General features: G+C 35.7%; 1 protein-coding gene across 2 annotated transcripts in view; it reads left to right on the forward strand.

Moving 5' to 3' along the window:
• Positions 1-15,131, forward strand: part of LOC145246020 (uncharacterized) — a 74,406-nt gene that overhangs the window by 21,956 nt on the left and 37,319 nt on the right. Inside the window, exons 3-4 of one of the 2 annotated variants that reach the window (XM_080107838.1) lie at positions 24-223; positions 14,253-14,417. In XM_080107838.1, coding sequence (XP_079963964.1) covers positions 24-223; positions 14,253-14,417 — 365 coding nt within the window. The remainder of the gene's footprint in view (positions 1-23; positions 224-14,252; positions 14,418-15,131) is intronic. The other variant, XM_080107839.1, reaches the window with a different exon arrangement.

Here is a 15,131-nt window from a genome sequence, read left to right on the forward strand (position 1 = left end):
TATTTTCAACATTCTATTTATAGGGCCTCACTGCACTGCACCTGGCTGCTATGAATGTCCATCTCGACTGCATAAAACTCTTAATTGAAAAATGTGATTTTAATGTTAATCTAACAGCACCGAATGACTGCACTCCTTTACAACTTGCTATCAACAAAAAATTGGGAAAGCGTTCTCTGGATTGTGTGAAATATTTGCTGGAAAAAGGAGCTAACCCTTCACTGTTAGTTAGATTAAGTATATTTACATTTTAAAAACATTTCTGTAAACCAAAACAAACTGATAAGAAATTATTATTGTTTTTGTTTTTTTTTTGTTATTGTTGTAACTGTTTCAAATTGTTGATACCATTTTACAATTTCTTCCTCATGTTAATTTAGGGTATTGAACAAAATCAGTCTGTCTTAAAATTCTTTAATATGAAAATTATATGAAAATAGGCACGGCCAATATGGAAGGAGGGAGTAAGTATTTTTTGACAAAGTTTCTCTTTAAAAATCTACCAAAAATCAAGTAATTATCCAATCAATACAAAATTTTCACCGATTATTAAGTGAAGAACAAACTTTATAATGGTGTACGTTTTTTTGTTCATAATCGATATTTGTATATATAATTTTTGCCTACAACCCCCTCTCCACTTCTTTATTTGTGAGTACAAACATGCTTAAAATAACTAGCCGAAACTGAACAAAATATATTGTATTAAGGGTGAGGATTGTAGATAAGACAAAAAAAAAAACAACTGTGCACATATCAGATTTTAAAGTTGAAAGTCCGATTTTTGAATTTTACACTTCAAAACATGAAAGATGAAAAATTAAACAATTTTTCATCTTTTATGTTTTGAAGTGTGAAATTCGTTGAATATGTTAATAATAATTATCTTTCAGATTAGCAAAAAAAAATTTTTTTTTTTTCATTATTTTTACAAAAAATATGACTTTTAAATCTTTGAAAAATAAATTAATAATTTTCTTTTCGTGAGCCTAATATTGCTAATACATTATATTATATAGGAAATGTATTGAAGAATTGATACCAAAAGAGAAAAAAATCAATAAATATCTTCACATTTTGATTTCTTTCGGCAATTTGTTGTTCAGCTATTGAAAGACCATAACAGCCTAAAAATTTACAAACAGTTGTTACCTCCATGTTTTTCAAAATTACGTCCAAGTCTGCCGCTACACGATGCCATTATTTTAAGGGCCAACAGATTCTAATGAAAGTCTTTTTCACAAATTATGCAATAAAAATTTTGGGAAAAAACAATTTATATGGGTTATGGAAAAAAACAGTTTTATATGATTTATGGAACAAATACATGGTTCACAGATTACAAATGGGGAAATGATTTTTTAAAATAAAAGGATTTATGGTTGATGTAAAAGATCAGAAAAAAGCAGTTCTAGTTTATTTTGATTTACAGGTATTTACTGGGAAAAATTTAAAGCTTGATAGAAATTAGTGTGAAGGAAAAATATAAAGCGAAAATAACATAATATTGAAGGTATTTCATCATAAATGAAGTTTGAAATTATTTAATTCAGTTATTAAAAAAAGTATATTTGTCTGCTTGGTTACATTATATATATATATATAAAGCTGAACGTGTGTGTGTGTGTGTGTGTGTGCCAGGTCACGAATAGGCTCCTATATGGTTGACTATTTTAAAAAACTGATTACATATAATGATAGAAGATGTATCGAGGATCAGGAAAGGGTATGTTTGATCTGGCAGAATGTTGGTTCATAAAAATTGTGGGGTCTGTGTTTGCGCCCGGCCCCCAAAGTATGGAAATAAAAAATGAAATAAAAAAGCGTTTACAAGGGTTTTTGATATAGATGTACATAAGAATATTTGATAAGTATGTTTTAACTTAAATAGAGATGGTATAATAAAATTGTGGGGTCTGCGTTCGCGCCTGGCCTCCATAGAATGGAAATAGGCACAAACTTTAATAAAGACTTTTCATATCTATCTGCATAAGTATACTTTGATAATTATGTTTCAGTTTGAAGAAATATGGTATAATAAAATTATGGGGTGTTCGTTCATGCCTGACCGCATAGAATAGAAATATGTCACAAAGTTTAACAAGGTTTTTTAATATAGATCCACAAAATATTGTGATAAGTGTTTCAGTGTGAACAGGTATGGTATAATAAATTATGGGGTGTATCTATTTTATTTTTACTTTCATCATATTTTGCTTTGGTTTTGATACTCCCAAATTCAAAGCTATCTCTTTACAACCCTTCCTTTTCATAACCTATCATACTTTCATAAATCAGTCCATTTTCTGTAAGCTGTTTTTGAACTCAGTCAACGACGGGTACTTTTGCTAGTATATATATATATATATATATATATATATATATATATATATATATATATATATATATATCTCGCTTATGAAAAAATTGAACCCTTATTCTTCACTTAATCATCAAAACAAACGTTAGGACTAAATGAATTTATTTTGTTTTATACAGGCTTCTGTAGTTTGTTAAAAAGTAACATTATAGATTTTTTTAATATATTGAGATAAAAGATTGAATTATTTAAAATTCAGGTATTTATGTTATAATATTTTTGCATATTCTTATAGCAAGTCATCCTAAATCTTATTGAGACAAAAAAAAAAATTAATTCAAAACCTTTTTAAAAAAAATAAATGTATTACACATTGAGACAAAAATCATGGTAAATGGTGTTTTTTTTGAAAATTTTACATTTTAAATTCTATTAAAAATAGAAAATATTTTATATTATTCTGATTTTCATATGATAAAATTCAGGCTTTTATCTTTCTGGACAAAAAGTTGCTAAAGAATAATGGATTTTAATAGATTTTAACTCATTTAAAAAAACAACTTGGTTTTTTCCCCATTTTATTGGCCGTGCCTATATGAAAATATAACTGATATTGAAACTAACAAATTAATATTTAATGTGTCTTTGCAATTTTTTGTGATGCAGGAGTTTGTTTTTCATCTGGTTTAGGGGAAGGTTTATAACCCTATACCCTTGGGCCGCATCCGTCGGATCCTGCTTCACGGGAGCATACTTGTGATGTACACCTGTCTGTGTTTGTCACTCCTGGCTCACAGGACCATAGATGCAACCCAGCAGGGCTACATTCTTAATTGTCTAGTGGTGGACCCCTCAAGGATGACCAGACTCTCACTGGTCACCGAAAAATACTGCTCTGCTGCTTAGGGCACGTGAAATGTGTATGACCCTAAATCTATGTGGCAATTATTATCTTTGGCTGTTCATCATCAGATGCTGGGGTTGGTTTCATCCTTCATAGTTGCTCTGATAAATGGCTTGTATGCTGCCCTTCTCAGCTGCAATTTGGCATTGGCGCTGTAACAAAACGTGTTTTGATTCAACAGTTCAAAAAAAAAAAAAATAACTCAGAGCATTTCTTGTGAGCAAAAATAATTATTTTAAAGAAAAATCTTCGTGGTAAACTTTGTACATGGAGAGCTAAGTTCCTCAAGTTCTTAATGACTCTCTGGTACAGGTTGTATAACTTAAGTTCATTTGGTTAATTTCCCCAGCTAAGAACAAGAGCTTTTCAACTTAGCTCTTGTGGGGGTTTCTGGCCCCTGTCCCACCAGGCGAGAGGCCACAGTGATGTGCACTCCTCGTGCAAAAGACTCCTAATTCTAAAAAGACAATCGTTTTTATTAAATTGGCTCCGTCCCCCTCTGTCATTTGAAGATTACTTCTTTTCTCTTTATCTTTTGAACCTCTTCTTTCTCTTTTATAACCATATCTCTCCTTAATTCTCCTTTTCACCTCTCTCTCTCTCTCTCTCTCTCTCTCTCTCTCAAAGAAACTGTTTTATCTTTCAAGGTTCAATTCATTTATCTGTCCACCCACCTCCTTATATATTCTAAAGGTTCTGTGCAAAATCAATTTCTGAAGCTTCTCCGATTGGGGTCCTTCACCATCCACAACTATCTGGGTGGTCAACCGGTCAGACCATGCAACAGCTGGGAGACTGAGGTCACCCCTCTCTTGATTGATAATTTTTCTTATACGCTTGATGACAAAAGTCTGGTCTTTCTGAATCTCAGTTATTATACTTGTCTGCCTTTATTAGTTACTAGCAATCGGTGCCCGGCGTTGCCCAGGTGTTTTGAGGTTAATGCTGAGAAAAAAAAACGGTCAATTTTTTAAACTTTGACCCCTATTATGACTTCTTAACATGTATTGTTTAGGGATCAAGTAAAGGTAATAAGTTAGATCCATGTCCAAGGAATCTATATCTAAAATATCACGTGTTTAGACCCAAAATTGTAGGAGGAGTTTGGTAGAGTTCTCAAAGGTCAAATCGTTTGATAGCGAGGCCAAATTTCGCGAATTTGGCCTTTTTTTAAAGCAGTTTGGCCTTCAAAATTTATGTTTGGCCTTTTTCTTCACCGATGAAATCTGGGGACGCAACGGAAATTTTCGGCTAAAAAATGTTGTTACTATGCACATCTATTTATTGAAATACAATTTGTGGCAAAATTTCAGGAAAAACTAATGGATGGTTCTCTCGCAATAGTCCGGACAATTCGCTAAATTATCTCGTCAAAACCTTAAATCTCGAATTTTTGTGCATTTTTTTTCGGGGGGGGGGGCTAATTTGGCATAATAGTGTCCATTTAATAGTATTATCTTGAAAAAATAAAAAAATAAGGAAAATTACCAAAAAAACAAACAAACAAGAACAACAAAAGTGTGCCGTATTTTTAAAAGTTTTATTGCGTTGTTTTTATTTGCTTTTTTTATTTCATCGGTGAAGAAAAAGGCCAAACAGAAATTTGAAGGCCAAACTGCTTTAAAAAAAGGCCAAATTCGCGAAATTTGGCCTCGCTATAAAAATCAAAATGGGGAAATCCCCCTACTTGAACTTTCTGTTTAATTAATAATGACTCGCTTGTAGCGTTGATTTTTTTCTTTTTTCGCTATAAAAAAATAACTACTTGATGAAATTACGTGATTTTTTCTGTAGGAAAACTTTATCCCATGACGAGTACGTACAATATATATATATTTTTTTAAATATTTCCATTTTTTAATGTCAATGGAAAACTGCACAAGTACCCAAACCCGAAATGTAAAGACCACGAGTGAAGGCGCTTTTTTTTTTTTTTTTTTTGGTTTAGTTTCATAATGGCGGCCGTGATGTCGGAGGTTCGATTGTTAGATTGTAAGTTTCGTATTTTTTTAATTTGTAAATCGCAAGTTAGGAAAAAATTAAACCCTTCCAAGATGGACAATAAATCAAGCCATAATATTTTATGGTAAAGGTAAGAGCCTACGAACCATAGTTTTTTAGGAGATGTGATTATTGGATTAACCAATCAGAAATCGTCTGTGGCACACACATCTCTGTTTTTATAGATATACTAGCAATCGGTGCCCGGCGTTGCCCAGGTGTTTTGAGGTTAATGCTGAGAAAAAAAAAAGGTCAATTTTTTAAAACTTTGACCCCTATTATGACCTTTTAACATTTATTGTTTAGGGATCAAGTAAAGTTAATAAGTTAGATCCATGTCCAAGGAATCTATATCTAAAATATCACGTGTTTACTGTTTAGACCCAAAATTGTAGGAGGAGTTTGGTAGAGTTCTCAAAGGTCAAATCGTTGAATATATTAAATATTATTTTTTAAAGCAGTTTGGCCTTCAAAATTTCTGTTTGGCCTTTTTCTTCACCGATGAAATCTGGAGACGCAACGGGAATTTTCGGCAAAAAAATGTTGTTACTATGCACATCTATGTAATGAAATACAATTTGTGGCAAAATTTCAGGAAAAACTAATGGATGGTTATCTCGCAATAGTCCGGACAATTCGCTAAATTATCTCGTCAAAACCTTAAATCTCGAATTTTTTGTGCATTTTTTTTTTTTGGAGGGGGGGCTAATTTGGCATAATAGTGTCCATTTAATAGTATTATCTTGAAAAAATAAAAAAAATAAGGAAAATTACCAAAAAAAACAAACAAGAACAACAAAAGTGTGCCGTATTTTTAAAAGTTTTATTGCGTTGTTTTTATTTGCTTTTTTTATTTCATCGGTGAAGAAAATGGCCAAATAGAAATTTTGAAGGCCAAACTGCTTTAAAAAATGGCCAAATTCGCGAAATTTGGCCTCGCTATAAAAAAAAAACTTTATCCCATGACCCAGTACGTACAATATATTTTTTTTTTAAATATTTCCATTTTTTAATGTCAATGGAAAACTGCACACGTACCCAAACCCGAAATGTAAAAACCACGAGTGAACGCGGGTTTTTTTTTTTTTTTTTAGTTTAGTTTCATAATGACGGCCGTGATGTCGGAGGTTCGATTGTTAGATTGTAAGTTAGTTTCGTATCTTTGTAATTTGTAAATCGCAAGTTAGGAAAAAATTAAACCCTTCCAAGATGGACAATAAATAAAGCCATAATATTTTATGGTATCGTTAAAAGCCTACGAACCATAGTTTTTTAGGAGATGTGATTATTGGATTAACCAATCAGAAATCGTCTGTGGCACACACATCTCTGTTTTTATAGATATATAGATAGATAGATAGATAGATAGATATAGATAGATAGATAGATAGATAGATAGATATAGATAGATATAGATAGATATAGATAGATATAGAAGATAGATATAGATAGATAGATAGATATAGAAGATAGATTTAAAATTCATTTTTACCAAACCTGATTAGAAAAACAATCTCTATCCCCAGCTTTATTGTTCCAAAGAATCTCATTATCAGATTTATATTTTTCATTTCATTGAAATAAATATTTTTTTTTGGTGGACAGAACCTCATGGACATCTGTCTTTCCTTGACCAAGTGTCAGCATGGCCTTCTAACCATACCGCATCATCTCTCATATTCATTTAGCTGAATGGGATCCCTGGCGTCGCCCGGGATCCCATTCCAGGTTTAGAAGTTGCTTGTTTTATTCTTTCAGCTAGCATGTTGAGGCAAAAGTTAGGAAAGAAACATAATGTCTTAATATGTGGTCATTCATTATTTACAGAGAAATATTTTTCTTTTTGCTGAGAAATTCTTTTGAGAAATAAAATATATAAGAAATAAAAGTATATAAAAAAATGTCATTATAACAAGTTCAGTCAAACGCTTCCATAACCCAATACATAAATAAACTGAAAAGAGAAATCACTTTTCACTTTTTTTTTCATGTGGAGGGGGGGGTAACATTTTATAGTAATGAACAGATTGAGCAAGTTGCAATAACTGATATGATATCAAGACATTATTTTATCATTTTACAATAAAACAATAAAATGGTAAAACTTGGAGTTATCTTTTCTCTTGATTTATTTATAGTGATTATCTTTGCCTTTTGTATACAAATACTCGAGATAATGTAGTTTCAGAGTATATATAGTTATGGAGTTTTAAACAAATAGACGAGTAAACAAAGATAGCAGCTACAACTTATACATATCTGTATTTAAACAGCATATTTTCATTTAGGCAAATGTTATTTAATAACATAGTGTTTTTATTTCATAATACTTTTAATTTTTCAATTTTTCAAATAGTTCATTTAATATTTCGGTCAAGTTTGTGGGTTTCTTTTTCCATTTTTATCTTTTTTGTAAGTACTTTTGATTTAATTCATAAAATCATCAGGCTTGGTGTGTTTATAACTCTGTATTTACTGCTGAGTAATTTAAGAGTTTACAATGATCATCTACAGTGGTGCTGCACGCAAATGTGATTACATATGAAGCATGTGCAAAATTCAAAAAGGTGATTTGTAACAGCTAAGAATTTTTTATTTTTATGCTTGTGTATTATTTTTGTATTATTAAGTGACTATATTGAAATGGAACAGTCATGTTTTTTTAAGTATCAGAAAGATGAAAAGTGAGCTTATGGGAAAGTGTTGTGGTAGTGAAAGAGATGTAATAATTAGTTTTTTTCTTTCTTTTTTTTTATTAACAGAGATACATTCTCCCAAAGGGCATTGAAATTGGTATATATATATATGACATTGTTCTTTTTTTCTTTTTTTTTTTTTCAACGGTGTTTTAGGCCTGAAAAGTGTTATTGTTATTTATAAGATTTAAGGTTTTCAATTTTTTATAATAAATAATCTTATTTTATTATTGTAGCTGATAAAGATGTTGTGCATTATATTTTGGAGAACTTTTTATCCAAATTAAAGTTTGAATGCATTTGGTTACAATAAAATAAAATAAATATGTGGGAATTATTTAGATGATTATTGTAAGTATTATCATTCTAATTATTAATTAGCAATACCCACTGACCATACAACACTTTGGATATTTCAAAATTTTAAATGAATTCGACTAAAATAGTTGTATTTCCAAAACCAAAACAATTTAAGACCATTTTGTTTGAAAATGAATATCCTTTCACATGCTTTAATAAATAATCATCTACATGATATATTTGAAGAGTTTTTAGGAAAGTAATTATAAAAATGTTAAATGCTATGAAACTGCCATTTTTGTAACTTTTTTTTAAGAAACTTTCATTCATTTAAAAGCTTGTTGCCATTCCTTTATTGGAAAGTTCATCGTGAAATTTGGAAATCAATTAGGAGAGGCATAGTCCTTATGTTATTAATAATAGGCAATTTTATTTCATACCCCTGAAAAGAATATCAGGGGCATGAAATAAAATTGCCTATTCCTTTTTTTGTTGTGTTCAAAACAAAACTTCAATATGACAAGTATCAAACAGTTTTTCAAAAAGATTTTCATACCAGCAAGTAAATCAATTTTAACACTTATGTTACCATGCTAAAATAAAAACGTTATTATTTAGAAAGCCATTCTTAACATGGAAAGGGGAGGGAGTTCTATACTATTATGTACTTTCACCTAACAATTTAATAAAAAAAGATATCATAAAACTCGAATTTAACTTGAAAATATGATTTTAAAAATAAAACGGTAACATAAGTGCATAAGCACCTCAATTTTTTTACACTTCTTATCCACTGTATGTTTTCTCTTTTTGTAGTAGCAAATTTTAATTACTCTGAAAAAAAAATTGTTTCCATTTATTTAGTTTTGAAAACTAGTTGTATTAGCAGTGACAATAGTCACTCAGCTGTAAACAAGAGGAGATTTTTGTTTTTATTCCAGAACAAATAAAAAAAATTGAAAATATGCATACAGAAAATGTTTAGAGTGATTACATGTGAACATTCTAAAACAAGAAAAAAAAAACAATTAATTTAGAGTGAGGGATTGATTTTGCAGAAAATTTAACATAAAACGATCCAATTTATTCTTCTCTTAACTCCGAGTGATACGCACACTTCCCAAGAAAACTAACATAATTGTCTCAACAAACATGTGAAAAAACAGACACCCTCCTCCCCAAAAGTGTACAAGATTTATCTCCCATAGAACAAAAAAGAAAATGGTTAACTGCCCTTAAATGCTAGAATGGCTCAGAAATGGGAAATTATTTTATATGAAATTTATATGTGAACTGATTTAAATTCTAAAATAATTGCTTTTTGATTTTTTTTTCTTTATGCTAACTTTTTCATGGTGTTCATGCATTTAAAAAGGGGTAGAATCTCCTATTTTGGAACCGACCCAGAAGTCTTGCAATCTATTCGTTTTAAGACAAATCTACTTTTAGATTTTAGTTTCTTATACATAAAATGACCATAAGTAAAACACCTATACCCAAATTTATATCATCTCCATAATAGGATCATTTATTGAGCTGATCTTCAGCAAATTTTACATGGCCAACCTTGAAAATAAAATATTTAATATAATTATTAAACCCAACAATTATGCATGTTATGTTGATGATATCATTAGTTTAGTAATGATTAGGGTAATGACAACAGCATATTCTTTTCATTGTTTTGACTCGAGTATATATCCGACATGGTTAGACATAATTAATCAACCAAGAACCACATCGCTCTATATAAAAGCATATAAAATATCATCAGATACACACGTGAGAGTCATAACAATAAAAAGAATATTCGATTGTCCTAGCCCTAGTAATGATTAAATAAAAAACTACAAAACCTTTTTGCAAAATAACTGTACTTAAATTCACTTATAATAATAAGAAAATTCTGTTTTTAGATGAACTCATTGACTCTAACAACGATGCCTTCATCACTTCTCCTTATAAAAATTACCATTATTAACTCATGCATCCTAAAATATAGAAGAGAATGTTCACATTAATATAAATTAGCAATGCTAAAAATTTTATTAAACCTATCTGATAACATCCAGACAAGCAAGATCATGCAGCTTTTAAGTAGTGTATCGATCAAATACAAACTTTGTTGTATTAATTAATTTGTTGTATTAATTAAATTTTTTCTTTAACTTGTTCATGGCACTCATATAATAACATTGTTTTTACTTGTTAAATATGGAAATGGAAAAAGCTGTGAATGAAAATATTAAATCTATTGAGGTTATTCAGAAGTTTTGTTACTTTAATGATACCATTGGAGCAAATGGAGGGATGCTAGTGTGGTTACACAAGTAGATGGAATAAGTTAAAGAAATTTTTGGATCACTACCTAACAGATGTTATATCGCAAGATCCCCACACAGTTACATGAACAAAGCACAGAACGAGGAGGAATGATGGAACAACAATAGCGGCGCAGAGACAAATGTTTTTTGTCAGCAAAATGTTCAGAGCCGTATTAAATACACAACGAGGTGTCAAAACACATCCACTCCCACACCCACATCAACAGCATAACCCGCAAATCATCCGGGCAGGAAACACATTAACGGCATCAACTAAATTAGGAGTGGAAATATTAATAATACACCTGACAACCCCTCTCACATGTACTTCAAACATAAATATTTAGGTTACGGAGTGCGGTCGCGACGTGGTTCCTACATAAACTGATTCGCAATGTTTACAGCTTTGATTGGATATATACAATTGAATATACCTCCAAATAAGCGAATCCCTGATGTGTGATTAATTACAAAAAACTAACACAAATAAAAAATACAACAGCCATTTTGACTCCGGAGCCGCTATGCTTCTTACTACGCCCGCACTTGCTGTATAAATAAGCTGACCGTCAGAGAAAAAAGGCAATTACCAGCAGATTGCCGACCAGAGCAGATCACCTCGCTAATGATATCAGCAGCAGCAGCAGCCACAGTCGTTCCCCTAAGCTCTTTCCAGCAGCAGCAGCCACAGCCGTTCCCCTCAGCTCTTTGCAGCAACAGCAGCCACAGCCGTTCCCCTCAGCTCTTTGCAGCAGCAGCAGGCACAGCCGTTCCCCTCAGCTTTTTCCAGCAGCAGCCACAGCTGTTCCCCTCAGCTCTTTGCAGCAGCAGGCACAGCCGTTCCCCTCAACCCTTTCCAGTAGCAGCAGCAGCCACAGCTGTTCCCCTCAACTCTTTGCAGCAGCAGCAGCAACAGCCATTCCCCTCAACCCTTTCCAGTAGCAGCAGCAGCCACAGCTGTTCCCCTCAACTCTTTGCAGCAGCAGCCACAGCCGTTCCCCTCAACCCGTTCTAGTAGAAGCAGCAGCAGCTACAGCCGTTCCCCTCAACTCTTTGCAGCAGCAGCAGCCACAGCCGTTCCCCCTCAGCTCTTTCCAGCAGCAGCAGCCACAGCCGTTCCCCTCAGCCCTTTCCAGCAGCAGCCACAGCTGTTCCCCTCAACTCTTTGCAGCAGCAGCAGGCACAGCTGTTCCCCTCAACTCTTTGCAGCAGCAGCAGGCACAGCCGTTCCCCTCAACCCTTTCCAGTAGCAGCAGCAGCCACACTGTTCCCCTCAACTCTTTGCAGCAGCAGCCACAGTCGTTCCCCTAAGCCCTTTCCAGCAGCAGCCACAGCCGTTCCCCTCAACTGTTTCCAGTAGCAGCAGCAGCCGCAGCCGTTCCCCTCAACTCTTTGCAGCAGCAGCCACACCGTTCCCCTCAGCTCTTTCCAGCAGCAGCAGCCACAGCCGTTCCCCTCAGCTCTTTGCAGCAGCAGCCACAGCCGTTCCCCTCAGCCCTTTCCAGCAGCAGCCACAGCTGTTCCCCTAAGCTCTTTGCAGCAGCAGGCACAGCCGTTCCCCTCAACCCTTTCCAGTAGCAGCAGCAGCCACAGCTGTTCCCCTCAACTCTTTGCAGCAGCCACAGCCGTTCCCCTCAACTCTTTGCAGCAGCCACAGCCGTTCCCCTCAACTCTTTGCAGCAGCAGCAGCCACAGCCATTCCCCTCAACTCTTTGCAGCGGCAGCAGCCACAGCCACTTCCCCTCAGCTCTTTCCAGCAGCAGCCACAGATGTTCCCCTCAACTCTTTGCAGCGGAAGCAGCCACAGCCGTTCCCCTCAACCCTTTCCAGTAGCAGCAGCCACAGCCATTCCCCTCAGCTCTTTCCTGCAGCAGCAGCCACAGCCGTTCCCCTCAACTGTTTCCAGTAGCAGCAGCAGCCGCAGCCGTTCCCCTCAACTCTTTGCAGCAGCAGCCACACCGTTCCCCTTAGCTCTTTCCAGCAGCAGCAGCCACAGCCGTTCCCCTCAGCTCTTTGCAGCAGCAGCCACAGCCGTTCCCCTCAACTCTTTGCAGCAGCAGCAGCCACAGCCATTCCCCTCAACTCTTTGCAGCGGCAGCAGCCACAGCCGCTTCCCCTCAGCTCTTTCCAGCAGCAGCCACAGATGTTCCCCTCAACTCTTTGCAGCGGAAGCAGCCACAGCCGTTCCCCTCAACCCTTTCCAGTAGCAGCAGCCACAGCGATTCCCCTCAGCTCTTTCCTGCAGCAGCAGCCACAGCCGTTCCCCTCAACTGTTTCCAGTAGCAGCAGCAGCCGCAGCCGTTCCCCTCAACTCTTTGCAGCAGCAGCCACACCGTTCCCCTCAGCTCTTTCCAGCAGCAGCATCCACAGCCGTTCCCCTCAGCTCTTTGCAGCAGCAGCCACAGCCGTTCCCCTCAGCTCTTTCCAGCAGCAGCAGCCACAGCCGTTCCCCTCAACCCTTTCCAGTAGCAGCAGCAGCAGCCACAGCCGTTCCCTTCAACCCTTTCCAGTAGCAGTAGCAGCAGCCACAGCCGTTCCCCTCAACCCTTTCCAGTAGCAGCAGCAGCAGCCACAGCCGTTCCCTATCAACTCTTTGCAGCAGCAGTAGCAGCAACGGCTGTTCCCCTCAACCCTTTCCAGCAGCAGCAGCGGCAGCTCCCCTCTCGGCGACAGCAGTTGATTCAAAAGTACCTAGTCACCTATCACTGTTTGTTCCCTTGAGGAATACCACCAGCGAACCCCAACTCGTCCCAGCGACTCCTTAGTGGCAACAGCGATGGCGATACTCCTATTCCAGTCCGGTCGTCATCCCTAGACCGTACAAGCATCTAGGCCCCTGTACCTGTCCATTCCTGATCAGGCCAAGACTCCAACCTCTCTAACACCTGGATCCCTATTCCGGCCTTCCTAATGCCCAGCTGACCATTCCGGCTCTGATTGAAGATATATACCTATTCACCTTGACGCTCAATAAAGGTTTAAACTGAATTACTTTGTTTGTCCTCCTTACTTCCATACGCTCATGTTATTCTATAACTCAGAGTGATACCATTGTCAACCTTGGGAAGAGTCTATCAGACATGTGTACACAGTGTGATGATGTATGGAAGTGAAACTTGACCAATGAGCATTGCATAGAAATGATCTAAAAATAATACAGTGAGTGTGCACTGTGAATCTTAAAGACAGGCTTAGATCTGATGGGTTCAGAGGAAAATTAAATCTGGAAAGTATAGTGAGAAAGTATAGTCAGAATATGAGATTTCATTAGTTTGGTCATATTGAAAGAATCCATAAGAGCACTTGAGTTAGTAGACATAAAACAGTTGAGGTAGCAGGGTTAATTGGCAGAGGAAGGCCAAGGAAAACGTGGGAAGAAGTGATAAGGATGAAGTTGAGAGAAAGAGGGATAAATAAAGATCTGGCCAGAGGTAGATTAATTTGAAAGTCAATTTCTAAAAGTTGTTTAACATATGCCAGCATGTATCAACTCCTCCTCCTCCTCCTGGTCATCATCATCATAATAATAAAAATAATAATAATAATCTAAACAGTAAACAACTTTGCTTATTTGTTTTGATGCATTCTAAGTACAATTATTTTATTTATTTTCACTTTTTTCTAGCAAACCTCCACTTCTATTTCAATTAATGATAAAAATATTGCATTTATGATTTGATAAATCGTCAATTTATCATTTACTTCAGATCCAATTGTGAGGGTACGACAGCACTTCATCAAGCAGCCAGTCAAGGTTATTTGACCGTAATAAAAATGCTTATTGAATGGGGAGCTCAATTAGATTGTAAAGATAATAATGGTTACCTGCCCTTGGATTGTGCCCAACTCTGTGGAGAGGAAAAATGTTATAGGTAAGTTGTCATTGTTTTGGCCACTATGACTGTAGACATGTTTATATACTTGCATGACATGTTGTATCATAAGGTCAAGATAATATAGAGAGACACTAGAAGATCGGCAAACTCCCGAACGAGTCAGTGCATATGCTAAGCTACATCAACCTTTTTAATAAACCAAGTATATTGATGAACAATAATTGTACTTATTGAGTTGAGCTAGCCTCCCTGGGTGAATCAAATCTTAAACCATAGCAGACCACGGCAATCCTGGGCCATGTCACATAAGATAGCCACTCATGATTCCACTGCCACTTGTGAGTCAGAGAGCATTGCAAATTCTTCCTTGATGGATATCTCCCATGTCTTCAGCTTCTCACTGAGTCATCCAGATATAGGTGTAGGGAGAAGTACACAATGGATGAGATCCCTTCATCCGGACAACAAGTTGTGTATCTACGTGATCAGATATGATGTTGTAGCAAGGACCGCAGAGTAGTTGACCAGTAAAAGCTGAAAGTTTTCACAACTACTGTCATTGTCACATTCTGCTTTATCAGCATTCTAGAAGTGTAAGCCATTTTGAGTTTCAGATGGTTCGCTGTTACACACAAGTCCTGGGAGGTGACTTGTTTGTAGTAGACAGTTCCACAGAACAAAATATTCTTACCGTGTCGAAACCCGGGAAAAGAACATGTGAAATTGCTCCAGAAAAGGTTTAATATTTAT

Source organism: Euprymna scolopes, chromosome 23 (assembly GCF_053919585.1).
Source record: "Euprymna scolopes isolate OS-2025 chromosome 23, ASM5391958v1, whole genome shotgun sequence".
Classification (NCBI taxonomy): domain Eukaryota; kingdom Metazoa; phylum Mollusca; class Cephalopoda; order Sepiida; family Sepiolidae; genus Euprymna; species Euprymna scolopes.